Source organism: Gracilinanus agilis, chromosome 6 (genome assembly GCF_016433145.1).
Source record: "Gracilinanus agilis isolate LMUSP501 chromosome 6, AgileGrace, whole genome shotgun sequence".
Lineage (NCBI taxonomy): Eukaryota > Metazoa > Chordata > Mammalia > Didelphimorphia > Didelphidae > Gracilinanus > Gracilinanus agilis.
The window spans coordinates 176,981,979-176,995,285 of record NC_058135.1 but is presented as its reverse complement, the minus strand read 5'-3'; the positions used below and the strand labels follow the sequence as shown (position 1 = coordinate 176,995,285).

The following is a 13,307-nucleotide window of genomic DNA, read 5'->3' as shown; positions in this document are numbered from 1 at the left end:
TCTCTTGCCTGAGATCTTCAAATTTTGTTTAGGAACTAGGTCTTTCCAAACATGATCTCATATCTCTTCATAATGTTTCCCTAGCCTGACAGAGTCTCATTTTTATTATTCACATTCCATTGTGGGTCTTGCCGGGGTCAATGTACTGCTCCCCTTTCCTGAGACTGATTGGCAAGAAAGATCATCTTATCTCCCTTTCCATTAAAAATGCCTGTAATAAATTTTCAAAGTCAATCCCGTTGGGGTCATATGTTTGACAAATATTCTCTAGCTTTTTGATAATTGCTATAGGCTCATACTCAAAAGAAGGGGTATGCTACTTAAATTTCTCAATATCTTGAGCGGTGAAAGGTGTGTGATGTCTTACAGAAACTAACTCTTCTTTATGATTAAAGAGGGGTACTTCTCTTAAGGGGAATAGGCCTGTAGCTAGATTATTTCTTGTTTTTTCCTCTTGGTTTCCTGCTTGAGTTGCCATGGAGTAGATGAAATGAGGAGGAATAGAAAGAGAGATGGGTTGGGTAGAGTGAGAGATAGTTTTAGTAAGTTGAGAGAAAATTTGGGCTAGTTGGGAAATGTTTTTTTCAAAGTATTCTATATGAGTCACAATTAAGCTATCTTTCCATTGTTTTTTCTTGTTGGAGAGAAATAGGTAAACTATTGGGTAAATTTGGCAAATTCATAAAGATCCTATCAGAACGAATAGTCCCAGAAATGGTAATAACTGGAGACAATCTAAAATTGTGAGCTGTGCCAGCTTGGTAAAGCTCTCCAGGAGTGGGAGTTGTTTGAGATAGGCTGGAAACCACTCCTTCACAACATGTGCCATGATCTCCAGCACCATACTGAATTGCCTATATATTCTTAAAGATTCTAACTAACTAACAGTAGAAATAGTTTAATAACAAGTGAGGAAAATAATCAGAATAGAAGATTAAAAGATTAATCAGACTCATAGCTGGCTCCCCAAGAAATATAGGGGTTAAAATTAGGAGCTTGACAAAGATAGGAGAGCAATTTAACAAAATTTTCTTTTAATTGAGAAAAAAATAGTAAAGGCAGAAACATGGGTGGGTGGGGGAGAGAGAGAGAGAGGGAGATGGAGACAGAGATGGAGAGGCAGACAGAGAGAGAGATTGAGATTTAACTATGTACCCTATGGTACTACCTAAAAAGTACCTAAATCTTCTTATATCCAACTATAAACTACCTAAAAACTGTTGTCTGAAAGAATCACACTAATAACTCTTCAGCCTAGCCAACCCGGCCAAACCTATACTATTTTTAAATATATGTATGTATATATATGTATATATATATATATATATATATTCTAACTAACTCACTAAACAATGGACAGCTACCAGCCCACACACTCTCCTTTAATCAGATTCTACAGCAGCCAACTATCACTAACAACTGTCTTAGAGCAAAAAGCCTTTTCACACTTCCTGCTTGCCTATATCTCTCACACTCCAACTGTCATTCTTACATCACTTCCTCTCTGAGAGAAGTTTCTATTTCCTTTAACTGTGACCTGGTCTCCATGGTAACAGAACCTCTTATCTTGTCTGAGTCTGACTGTCCACTGAGCCGGCCAACTCTTTCCCAAGTTGTTAGAGCAAAGTATTAAGAATTCCTTTTTACAACTTTCTTGACTTGTGCTCTTGTCTGTGAGCAACCGCAAGCAGTTTTCCAACCCCCTTATCATCTGTGAACTTGAGAGCTCTGGAAGCTTTTCCAACTACCACTGTTTCAGTCACCTCCAAAGCCTGCTGCTGATTTGCTGGGCCATAGAGTATGCTGATGCAACTTTTGCTGGCCCAAGTTCCATTCTCACCCCTGTGAAACAGATGTTGACTTTCTAAGTTGTCTTTTTTCACTAGAAAATTGTTTCACTCCATCTTTTTGTTGTTTCTGCCATTTTGGAATTCATTTTAATGTTATTTGGAGGGGAATTTGGGAGAGCTCAGATAGCTCCCTGATTTTACTTTACCATCTTTGTTCTGTTAGAAGGAAAGAGGAGAAATGGGTTGTAATAAGTAAGAAAAGATGTTTTGCAAGAAGAGAGTGGCCGTGTGCTGGTAACCAAAGAATTCTGGATTCTGGAACACAGAGAGTATATATGAAGGGAACATCAACTGCCCAGGAAAGCTCTTGGACTTCCTATCTCCTGAGCTGACTGGAGCTCTTTGACTTCCTCTCTCTTGAGCTGAATAGACTTACCTCTGTTGTTCCTTGGGGAAGAAACCCATCTTGAAGAAAAATCAAACTGTTCCTGTACACTGAAAGTGTTCCTGTCTACTAAGAAGACCTATGATGTGCTAACCTGAGCAAAACTTCGGTGTTGGTGAGGCCTAAGCCAAACTCTGGCCTGACTCAGGGTGGATCTAACCATCCTGAGTTCAGTCCAAAATATATCTGGAAACCTGTTATATCCTACAAATCAAATTGGGAGGATTAAAAAGTGTTTAGCTACTCAGGTTTGGTATCTAGACAGACAGGTTAAGGCTTAAGAAGCATTAAGATAAAGAAGGCACCCGTGTGAGGGGGTTTTAGAAGGTGGGAAGCTAGTGAGAATCCCTTAGAGTTAGGGAACCCCTATTCCTTAATCCTCCCTTCATAATACCTTATTTCTCAAAAATAAATCCATGTCCTGTTTTTACCAACCTGTTTGGGAGACTTAAAGCACGCTGGTCCCAGTAAAGGAAGTTCTCAGACTTACTTCACTGAGGGATACTGAGATTGATTCCTCACCAACACCAGTTTTGCTCAGGCTAGCAAGTCACAGGTCTTTTTAGTAGACAGGAACACTTTCAGCATACAGGAACAGTTGATTTTTCTTCAAGACAGGTTTCTTTTCACAGGAACAACAGAGGTAAGTATTCAGCTCCAGGGGACAGAAAGTCAAAACCTCTTCAGCTCAAAAGAGAGGAAGTCAAAGAGCTCCAGTCAGCTCAAGTGACAGGAAGTCCAAGAGCTTCCCTGGGCAGTTGGTTTTCCTTTCATATACACTCTCTGTGTTCCAGAAACTAGAATTCTTTGGTTCCTAGCACGCCGGCCACTCTCTTCTTGCAAAACGCCTTCTGTTACTCATTGCAATCCATTTCTCCTTTTTCCTTCTAATATTACCAAGAGACACTAAAATTTCAAGTGCTTACTCAGTGCCCACCTTCCTACAAACACTAGCCTCCTTGTGCCCCTAGAGGAGAACAAATTAAGAAGTTTGTATGGAGGCCTATCATTGGACTCCCACTGCTGGAATAACTGCCCTCTTCTGTATTCCATAAGAAGTGGCAAATGTTTATTCTGCTGAGCCATGTCTGGCTAAAGTAGAGGAGAAATCAAAAAGTCTAAAAATATGCTACCTTTTGATTGGTGTCCTTCTTCAGGTTAGTAACTCCCATCTACCCACTCAAGACCTCAGTGACTATCAGAATATAGACTCTTATTCTCCCTGTACATCATAAGAATCAACAGATGCCAAATTTAAAAAAATACAGCTCTAGAATTTAGAACTAAAAGACTTACATCATCTAAATAAAAAAGATTCTAAATAAAAATATAAAAGAATATACATATTTTGAAACACCACATGGTATCTTTACAAAAATAGACCATGTGCTTGGGCACAGAAGAATTGCAAATAAATGTAGAAAAGCAGAAATACAAAATATGTCCTTTTACTTGGTTTTGTTTAATAAAAATAGTCATTAGCATGAGTAGCATAAGCAAAAAGTTCAGATCCAAATGGAGACTTAATAATAATACCATGAATAATAAGTAGATGAAAAACAATTCATAAATTGATAATTATGTAATAAATAATGAGTAGATATCACCCCTAAATTTGGGTACTGTAGCTAAACTTATCCTTGATTAAAATGTTTTATCTCTGAGAACATAACATTAATTGAAAAAATTATTAATGAACTAAATGTGAAAATTTAAATATTTTGAAATTAACACAATCCTAGCATAAGTATAATAGTAGAAATCTTGAATATTAGTTGAGAAATTAATAAACTGAAGTCTACAAATTATAGAATTGATAAAATTAAAAACTGGTATTTGAAGTATCCAATAAAGTCAATAACATCACATAATTTATTTGGAAGAACAAAAGATTTATCTTCTCAAGATAAAAAGTGAAAAGGAGTAGAAACATAAGGGCAGTAACAACTTTTTGTCTTCAAATGATAACATGAAGCTGTAATTATCAAAACTCTTTGGTAATGGCTTAAAAATAGGGAAAAAAGCTAAATAACCCAGACTAGAGGAGGAAGAATCAGAAATAACTAGACTTAATAACCTAGTGTTTTATAATAGTAAAAATGTAAATTCTTATTTGACAAAAATTGGTAAAAATACTGGAAATTAGTTTAATAAAAATTTTATTTTTATTTGCAGTTACAAATTCTCTTCCCCTGCTTCCCCTCTTCTTCCACCACCTATTGAGATGGTAAGAAATGTAATACTCATTCATATGTAGTCATGAAAAAAATATTTCCATATTTGCCATGTTCTGAAAAAATTTTTTAAAGGAAATAAATATGCTTTAATTTTGCATTGAGTCCATCAATTCTTTTTTTTTTTTTTTAAACCGTTACCTTCCGTCTTGGAGTCAATACTGTGTATTGGCTCCAAGGCAGAAGAGTGGTAAGGGTAGGCAATGGGGGTCAAGTGACTTGCCCAGGGTCACACAGCTGGGAAGTATCTGAGGCCAGATTTGAACCTAGGACCTCCCGTCTCTAGGCCTGACTCTCATTCCACTGAGCTACCCAGCTGCCCCCTCCATCAATTCTTTATTTGGGTGTGGATAGCATTTTCATCATGAGTTCTTTGGTGTTCTGATGTATTCTTGTATTAATCAAAGTTACTAAGTCTTTCACAGTTTCATATCTTTATAATATTGCTGTTTTAACTTTGTTCCCCTGGTTCTGTTCACTTCTCTCTGAACTGGTTTATATGTCTCCTAACTTTTTCAACATTTCTTATAGCACCATAGTATGAAAAACAGTTTGGCAGAAATCAGGTTTAGATTAAAATTTTATTCCATAGAACACAATAAGCTCAAAATGGATCTGTAACTGGAGTATTAATGGTCATAGAATTTTCAAAAATTGGCAGGTGCCAATCAGCTATCTTTCATAGTTATGGATAGAGAGTTAATCCTTTACCAAATAAGTGATAGAGATGGTTGCAAAAGATAAAATAGATAATTTTGATTTCATGAAGTTGAAAACGTTTTGAATAAACAAAATTAATGGGAAAAAAAGGAATAAGATGGGAAATCATCACCTGGGGAAAAAATCTTTTATTCAACTCTCTCTGATAAAGAGTCTGATTTGTGTGTGTTTGTATATACAAATAATGGCAATATATATAGGAATAAAAACCATTTGCCTAATAGTAGGATAATGGCCAAAGTCTATGAAAATCATTTCTCAAAAGAACTGTTAACAACCATATGAAAGTTTATTCCAAGGCGCTAATAATAAACAACTGAGTTTTTATTTTATACTCAGAAGATTGACAATGATGACAAAAGAATGGTAGTTAATTAGTCAGTGCCAAGGGCTTTGGAGAAAGATGGGCTAACCAATGCTTTTTTAGAACTGTGAACTAGGACAATCATTCTGGAACTTCCATATTGAATTATACTAACAAAATATGATGAAAATGTCTAGCCACTTCCGAGGCATATATCCCAAGGAGGTCAGTCCCTCCTTATAGGCACCAACAATATTTGTAGTAGCAAAGATTGTAAGCAAAGTAGATACTTTGGAAATCACCAAAGAAAGTGTGGTATGTGAATGTAATAGAAGATTACTAAACTATAATGAATATGTCAAATAAAGAAAAGCATGGTAAGATACAAACTGATACAAATGAAGTATGCAGCCCAATTTTTTTATAGTAAATCTGACAGTCTAAGTGAAATAGAAGAATATTTACAAAAATATAAATTGCCCAGATTAACAGAAAAGGAATTAAAATACCTAACTAACTCTATATAAGAAAAAAAATTAAACAAGCCCATAAATGAGCTATGCAAAAATACTCCAGGAGCAGAGGGATTAAAAAGTTAATTTTACCAATCATTTAAGGAATAATTGATTCTAATATTATGTAAACTGTTTGAAAAAATAAGTAAAGGAGTCCTTCAGAATTCCTTTTATGACACAAATATGATTTTGATACCAAAAACAGAGAAAACTATATAGTTCAATTTCTTTAATAAATATTGACTTAAATAAAATACAAGATTACAGCACCATATCACAAAGATCATACAAAAATCAGACAAAATACACCATTCATAATGAAAAACACTAGAAAATAAAGGAATAAATGGAGCCATTCTTAAAATGATCAGTTATCTGTTTAAAACCAAGAGAAAGCATTATCTTTACTGGAATAAACCAAATGCCTTCCGAGTAAGAACAAGGATCTCTATTATCACTACTATCATTAAATATTATATTAGAAATGCTAGCTATCCCAATAACAGAAGAAAAGTGAAAGAAGAAAACTAGTCAATGAAAAAACAAATTTATTACTCTTCGCCGATTATACTGTTATTTAATTTGAGAACTCTAGAGAATCAACTGAAAAAAACTAGATTCCTAGAAGCTGTGCCTCTCTGTTTTATTTTTATCTATTTATTTCTTTATTACATTTAAATACCTAGTCAACTCCTTCCCCTCCCCCCATTAGAGGTGTTATTTGATAAAAAGATATATGTATATATAAAACCATGTATTATTTCTATATACGAGTTCTTTCTCTGGAGGTAGACGTACATAAGTCATTTTTCAAACTACTTCTGATGCTGTATATAATGTTCTCTTGGTTCTGCTTGTTTTATTCTTCATTATTTCATGTAGTTCTTTACATATTTTTTCCAAAATTAACCCGTTCATGATTTCATATGGTATGGATTGTATTCCATTGCAATTATACGCCACAACTTGTTCAGCTATTCCTCAATTGATGGACATCCTTCAGCTTCCAATTCTTTGTCACCACAAAGAGAGCTACTGCAAATATTTTGAACTTATATAGGTTCTCTTTATTTTCCATGATCATTTTAGGAAATCTCATAGTGATATTGCTGGGTCAAAAGGTACAAATGTTTTTATTACTTTTTGAGCATAAATCCAGATTGCTCTCCAAAATGTCCGGATCGGTTTGTAGTTCCGCCTGCAGTGTTCTAGTGTCCCCATTTTTCCACATTCCCTCCAACATTGCCCAATCTGATAGGTGTGCAATGATATCTCAGAGTTGCTTTGATTTGTATTTCTCTAATCAATAATGATTTAGACCATTTTTCATATACTTATTTATAGTTTTGATTTCTTCATCTAAAAACTCCTATCTTTTGACCACTTATTCATTGGGGAGTGGCTCATATTTTTATATATTTGACAAAGTTCTCTATATTTTAGATATAAGACCTCTATCCAAGAGGCTATCTAAAAAAAATTTTCCCCAACTGACTTTTTCTTCTAATCTTGGCTATGGTTGCTTTATTTGTATAAAATCTTTCAATTTAATGTATTCAAATTTTTCCATTTTATATCTCACAATGCTTCCTTTCTTATTTATTCATAAATTATTCTCCTATCCATAAATCTGTTCCCTGTTCATCTAATTTGTAATTAGGAGAGGTAGATTAGAACAGGTCACAGGTTCTCTGTTCATCTAATTTGCTTATATCTCCCTTTATGCCTAGGTCATATATTCATTTTGATCTTACCCTTGGTAAATAAATGATATAACATATCAGTCTATATCTAGTTTTTGCCAGACTGCTTTCCAATTTTCCCAATAATTTTTACAAAATAGTGAATTCTTATTCCTAAAACTTGGATCTTTTGTCAAACTCAGGATTACTATAGTCTTTTGCAATTGTTTTATTTCTCTTCTGTTCCACTGATCTACTTTTCTATTTCTCAGCCAGTTTTAGATAGTTTTGATAATTACCAATTTGTAATAGAGTTCAAAATATGGTACTGCTAGGGGGGCAGCTGGGTAGCTCAGTGGAGTGAGAGTCAGGCCTAGAGACAGGAGGTCCTAGGTTCAAACCCAGCCTCAGCCACTTCCCAGCTGTGTGACCCTGGGCAAGTCACTTGACCCCCATTGCCCACCCTTACCAATCTTCCACCTATGAGACAATACACCGAAGTACAAGGGTTTAAAAAAATATGATACTGCTAGATCACCTTCCTTTACATTTTTAAATTAATTTCTTTGATATTCTTGACCTTTTTTTTGTGCCTTTCTTAATGGAATCTATAATCACATTAGCTTCTTTAGCTACCAAATCATATTGAGGACTTGTGAGTTTGTCTGCCTCTAAATCCCACCCTCATCCCCATCTTTGACTTTCAAAAACAACTGCTACCTATGTATTCTTTTCCCAATTTGTACTTGTGAGGTTGATTTTTGTACTGAAGTAGATAACTATATTTATCTACTGAATTTCATCTTTATTAAATTCAACCCAATGCTACATAGTCCATCCAAAACTTTTTGTATCCTAAAATCTCATGTATTATCTATTTCTCAACTTTGTTATCTGCACATTTGATGAGCAATGTCATCTATTTATTATATCATGTTAAGAATGTTAGGCCTATCACAGATCTCTGGGGAAGCTATTAGACATTTCTTGGCATATTGAACTTTTGAGTCTGGTCATCCAAACAATTATGAATTCATTTAATTGTATTATCATCTGTCTCAAACTTCTTGCTCTTTTTTTTAAAAGCTTTACCTTCCATCTTAGAGTCAATACTGTGTATTGCAGGTCCCAAAGTGGGCGCCACCACCCCCACCCCCCAGTGAGTGCTGCAGTGATCCAGGGGGGCAGTGATGGCCACAGGTGCATTTATCTTTCCTATTAATTGCTATTAAAATTTTAAAAAATTTAATTTCCAGGGGGCTAAGTAATATTTTTTCTGGAAAGGGGGCAGTAGGCCAAAAATGTTTAGGAACCACTGGTGTATTGGCTCCAAAGCAGAAGGGTGGTAATGGCTAGGTAATGGGGGTTAAGAAGACTTGCCCAGGGTCACACAGCTGGGAAGTGTCTGAGGCCAGACTTGAACCTAGGACCTCCCGTCTCTAGGCCTGACTCCCAATCCACTGAGCTACCCAGCTGCCCATTAGGAATAAATGGGTGGAAATTTCAGAGAGATATTTAAGTTTCATATAAGAACAAATTTCCTAAGAAATAAAGCTATTTTAAAAATAAAATGTATTGTCTCAGTACATAGGGGCTTCCTTTTTGCAAAAAGTCATCTCATCACCTTCCATGGTTCATTTATCATCTTAATGCAGATGATTCTAAGATCTATATATTCAGCCCGTCTTTCTCCTGACCTCCAGTCCTATATCACCAACTGTTTTTTGGATATTTTGATCTTAATTTTCTATAGGCATCTCAAACTCAACAAGTCTAAAACAATTCATTATATTTCCCCTCCAAACCCTCCTCTTCTGAACTTTCCCTTTATTATCATCACCACCATCCTAATTAGGCTCACAACTTAGTGTCATTCTGGACTCTTTTCCTATCCCACAGGTCTCATCTGTGGCCAAGTCTTAGCCAGAATATTTATTTTCATCCTCTTCCCTGTCCCCACTACCCTCCAACTATCTCCATCCTGGTGCAAGGCCTCCTCACCTCCCGCAAGAGTGCAAGTTTCACCATCACATACATACACACACACACACACATACACACACACACACACACACAGAGTAAATTCCAGTGACTCCCTGTAACCAATGGGATCAAATAGAAAATAATCTGTTAAGCCTTTAAAAGGCTTTACGAGGAAGCTCCTTAAGACCTTCTCAGTTTTCTTATGCTTCTCTCCCCTTCACTTACCTACCCTCAAATCTAATGGTAATCTTGCTGTTCTTGGTACACAACACTATCTCCTAACTCAGTGCCTCTTCACTGGTTGTCTCATGCTTAATGTTCCACCAAGTCTCAGCTTAAATCTTAGCTTTCATGAGAGGCCTTTCCCTGGCCCATCTTCCCCCACCCCATTCCCCATTTTTTGCTGGTAGCTTCCTTCAGAATCACCTCCTATTTACATTGTGTCTTGTATATGCATAAATTTTTGCATGTTTTCTTCCCCTATAGAATGTGAGCTCTTTATGGAGAGGACCTGAGTTTTTGCCTTTCTTTGTATCCTCAGTACTTAGCAGAGTGCCTGGCACATAGTTTGTGCTGAATAAATATGTTGATGATGATGATGACAAGAAGTCATAACCTTTATGGACCTCAGTTTCTTTGTAAAGTGAAGGCATTAAGACTAGATCTCCAAGGTACCTGCCAGTTTTAAATCCTATTAATTATAAGTATTTGGATATTCGTTGTCTTTGTACATGTTATTTGTTAGTGTAAAGGAAATTACTCACAAATAATTTCCTGTGTCAGCAATAAAAGAGTTAACCGAGTAAGCTGTAGAGATTGAGATACATCATAGGAATAGTGCTCTCTGTCTCTGTGGTTTAAGAAAGGGAGCTGGTGTTCTGCATTTGAAAGGACTTTAATGAATGCTGTCAGTGTTTGTGGAAGCTAATGGGCAGTATTGAAAAGGAGAGTAATAGAAAATCCTCTGGATGTTGCTGTATAGGCTAAGGAGAGTTTTCTTTGATTGACCGGGACTGCCCCACCTTCTCTCTTTCTCTTCTTTTTTTTTCATTATCCTTTGTTCTTTATAGACTGACATAGTGTTATGAAAGTGAATACAAATTCATATGTGAATGAAATTTATTTTCCTCCAATTTTGCTTGCAGTAGACAGCAGAGCATGTGCTTTTCTTGTCTTGGTTGGATGCACAAATCTTCTTTTATGTGCAGTGCTTCTTGTCCTGTTGCCTAGACGATCACTTGCTTTTTTTCTGAGGATGTCTGGTTCTCGTAAAGAGTTTGATGTGAAGCAGATTTTAAAAATCAGATGGAGATGGTTTGGCCATCAGGCATCATCTCCTAATTCTACCGTTGACAGCCAGCAGGGAGATTTCTGGAATCGGGGACAAACTGGAACAAATGGTGATAGAAAGTTTTTAGATCCATGTAGCCTACAGTTACCATTGGCTTCAATTGGTTACCGAAGGTCCAGCCAACTAGATTTTCAGAATTCACCTTCTTGGCCAATGGCATCTACCTCTGAAGTCCCTGCATTTGAGTTTACAGCTGAAGATTGTGAAGGTGCACATTGGCTTGATAGACCAGAAGTAGATGATGGAACTAGTGAAGAAGAAAATGAATCTGACACCAGTTCATGCAGGTTAATGATTTTTTTTTATGTTGGAAGTTGGTATTTGCTTGTTAATGTTTTTAAATACTTTAATATTTAGTAAATGTCATGTATATATGTTTATAAGATAAAACAGAAATATTGATAAAAAGCATATAGCTTTTTAATAGGATAATAAATGTGGCTTTAAGAATTTTATATATTCCTATAAAATTATAAAGAAAGCAGGTAATATATTCATTTATTTAACCATTTGTATGTATAGTATGCATGTTTTGAAACATCTTTATATATTTTCTATAACTCATGTCCATAATTTTTAAGATAGATCTGTCAGTGCCTTGTAAATTTATAATAGCATATTTATTTATAGATGCTTTAAGTGTGCATTTCCTATTACAATCTTCAGTCATTTTTAAAAGCCATATGATCACTTTAATTTCTATGAAAATGAAACATTAGAGATGTTATTTTTGTTAGGATTATAATTCTCAATAACATTTTCATTCTGTATAGCCCTCTTTGTGTCCTGTTCTATGTGTGTAGCTCCATAGAGATGATAACAGAATATAGTAACATGTTTCTTTCCAAGATGACAGCTACTAATTCATGGTATATTTATTTCCGATGCAATTTTCTGCTTATTACTGAGTGGAATGTGACCTTCTTTTAGGAGTGTTTAAGAGAGTTTTAGGAAGGTAGCTATTATCAGATGTTGAAAAGGGGGAAAAAACAAAAAAAGCAAGTAAAAGGAAAATGAAAGGTGAATGAGGAGAGAGAGGGGGTGGGGGGTGGTCAGAGACTCACTATTCCTTTCATTTACTTCTAAGATCTTGGTTATGTCTCTGAAACTGTTTTTCTTGAAGTAATCTGTTAAAGCTACTATACTAGATTATCTCTGATTCATCTTAAAGCACAATTTTCTTTTTGGTTTTTGCTATTGCAAAAGGAATGCTAAAGAACTGGTAGAAAATAAGCTCTATCTGTGTGTTTTAGCATCTCTTTACTGTAACGCCTTAATTTTCTATTCTGTCATTAAAATATGGATTTCTAAAGCTTGTTTGTATGTTCTAGTAGCTATAGATACACAGAATTGTAATTATTTGTACTTTTAAGTTACTTGAACCATGAGAGAGAAAGGCATTATATATTTGCATAGATGTACAACATATTTTAATTTTAGGTTTTCTTAAATGAATGCAGTCACTTATATAAAAAAAATTTATCCAAGGATTAAAATGCTACTAATAATTTAGAGACAATAATTGAGTTAATGTGGTTTCAATGTTTTGTTTTCCTTTTATAAACTTATCTTATAGAGAAGAATTTTTTTAATGAAAGAGTAGTGCTCATAATTTATCTTTGTTTCCCAAAATCAAATGGCATTATCTCTGTTTAGAAAATAACACAGTATGCATTCAAGATGTAATGAAAAAAATTTTGATAGCATTTCAAGTTAGTAATTTTATAAACCAAAGGAGTATATATAATATATATGTCAGTATAGCTAAAAAATGTTTACTATGCAACTTCTTTTTGAGGAGGGTTAAGTACATATTTCATATGTAACACATATATTTGAATAGAAATGATTTACCTCTTACCCCACCCCATACTTAGCATAGTTAATATTGGCACCCAGTTAACTTCTGCTATAATGCTACATAATGAAAAATCATCTTGGTGAGATATTCTTAGAGAGTTATAAAAATAATCACATCTTTCTGAGATATTGGTGAATGTATTATTTAAAGTTTAAGCCTGGCATTTTGATTTGTCAAGAAAGTAGAGCAACAAAAAAAGAATCATTTAAGAATCATGTAAAAATATAAGAAAAATGTTAATTTTTTTTAGAAATGAAGTAAATCTGTATGGAATAAATGAATCACAAGCAGGAAGAATCCTGTTCACTTTTATAAATAAAACGCTAAGGAAGGGTTTGAAAATTAATTTCTTAAAAATAAGTAAGAAAATTGAAATATATCTCTCTTCAAGTCATAGCCAGTTTTTAAAGTTTTTTTGATAC

The 13,307-nt window shown here is 34.7% G+C and overlaps 1 protein-coding gene across 2 annotated transcripts in view; it reads left to right on the top strand.

Moving 5' to 3' along the window:
• Positions 1-10,928: 10,928 nt before the first annotated feature.
• KLHL5 (kelch like family member 5) overlaps positions 10,929-13,307 on the top strand; it is a 99,344-nt gene continuing 96,965 nt past the window's right edge. For both annotated transcript variants that reach the window (XM_044682375.1, XM_044682374.1), the window contains exon 1: positions 10,929-11,311. In XM_044682375.1, the coding sequence (XP_044538310.1) occupies positions 10,929-11,311 (383 nt within the window). The remainder of the gene's footprint in view (positions 11,312-13,307) is intronic.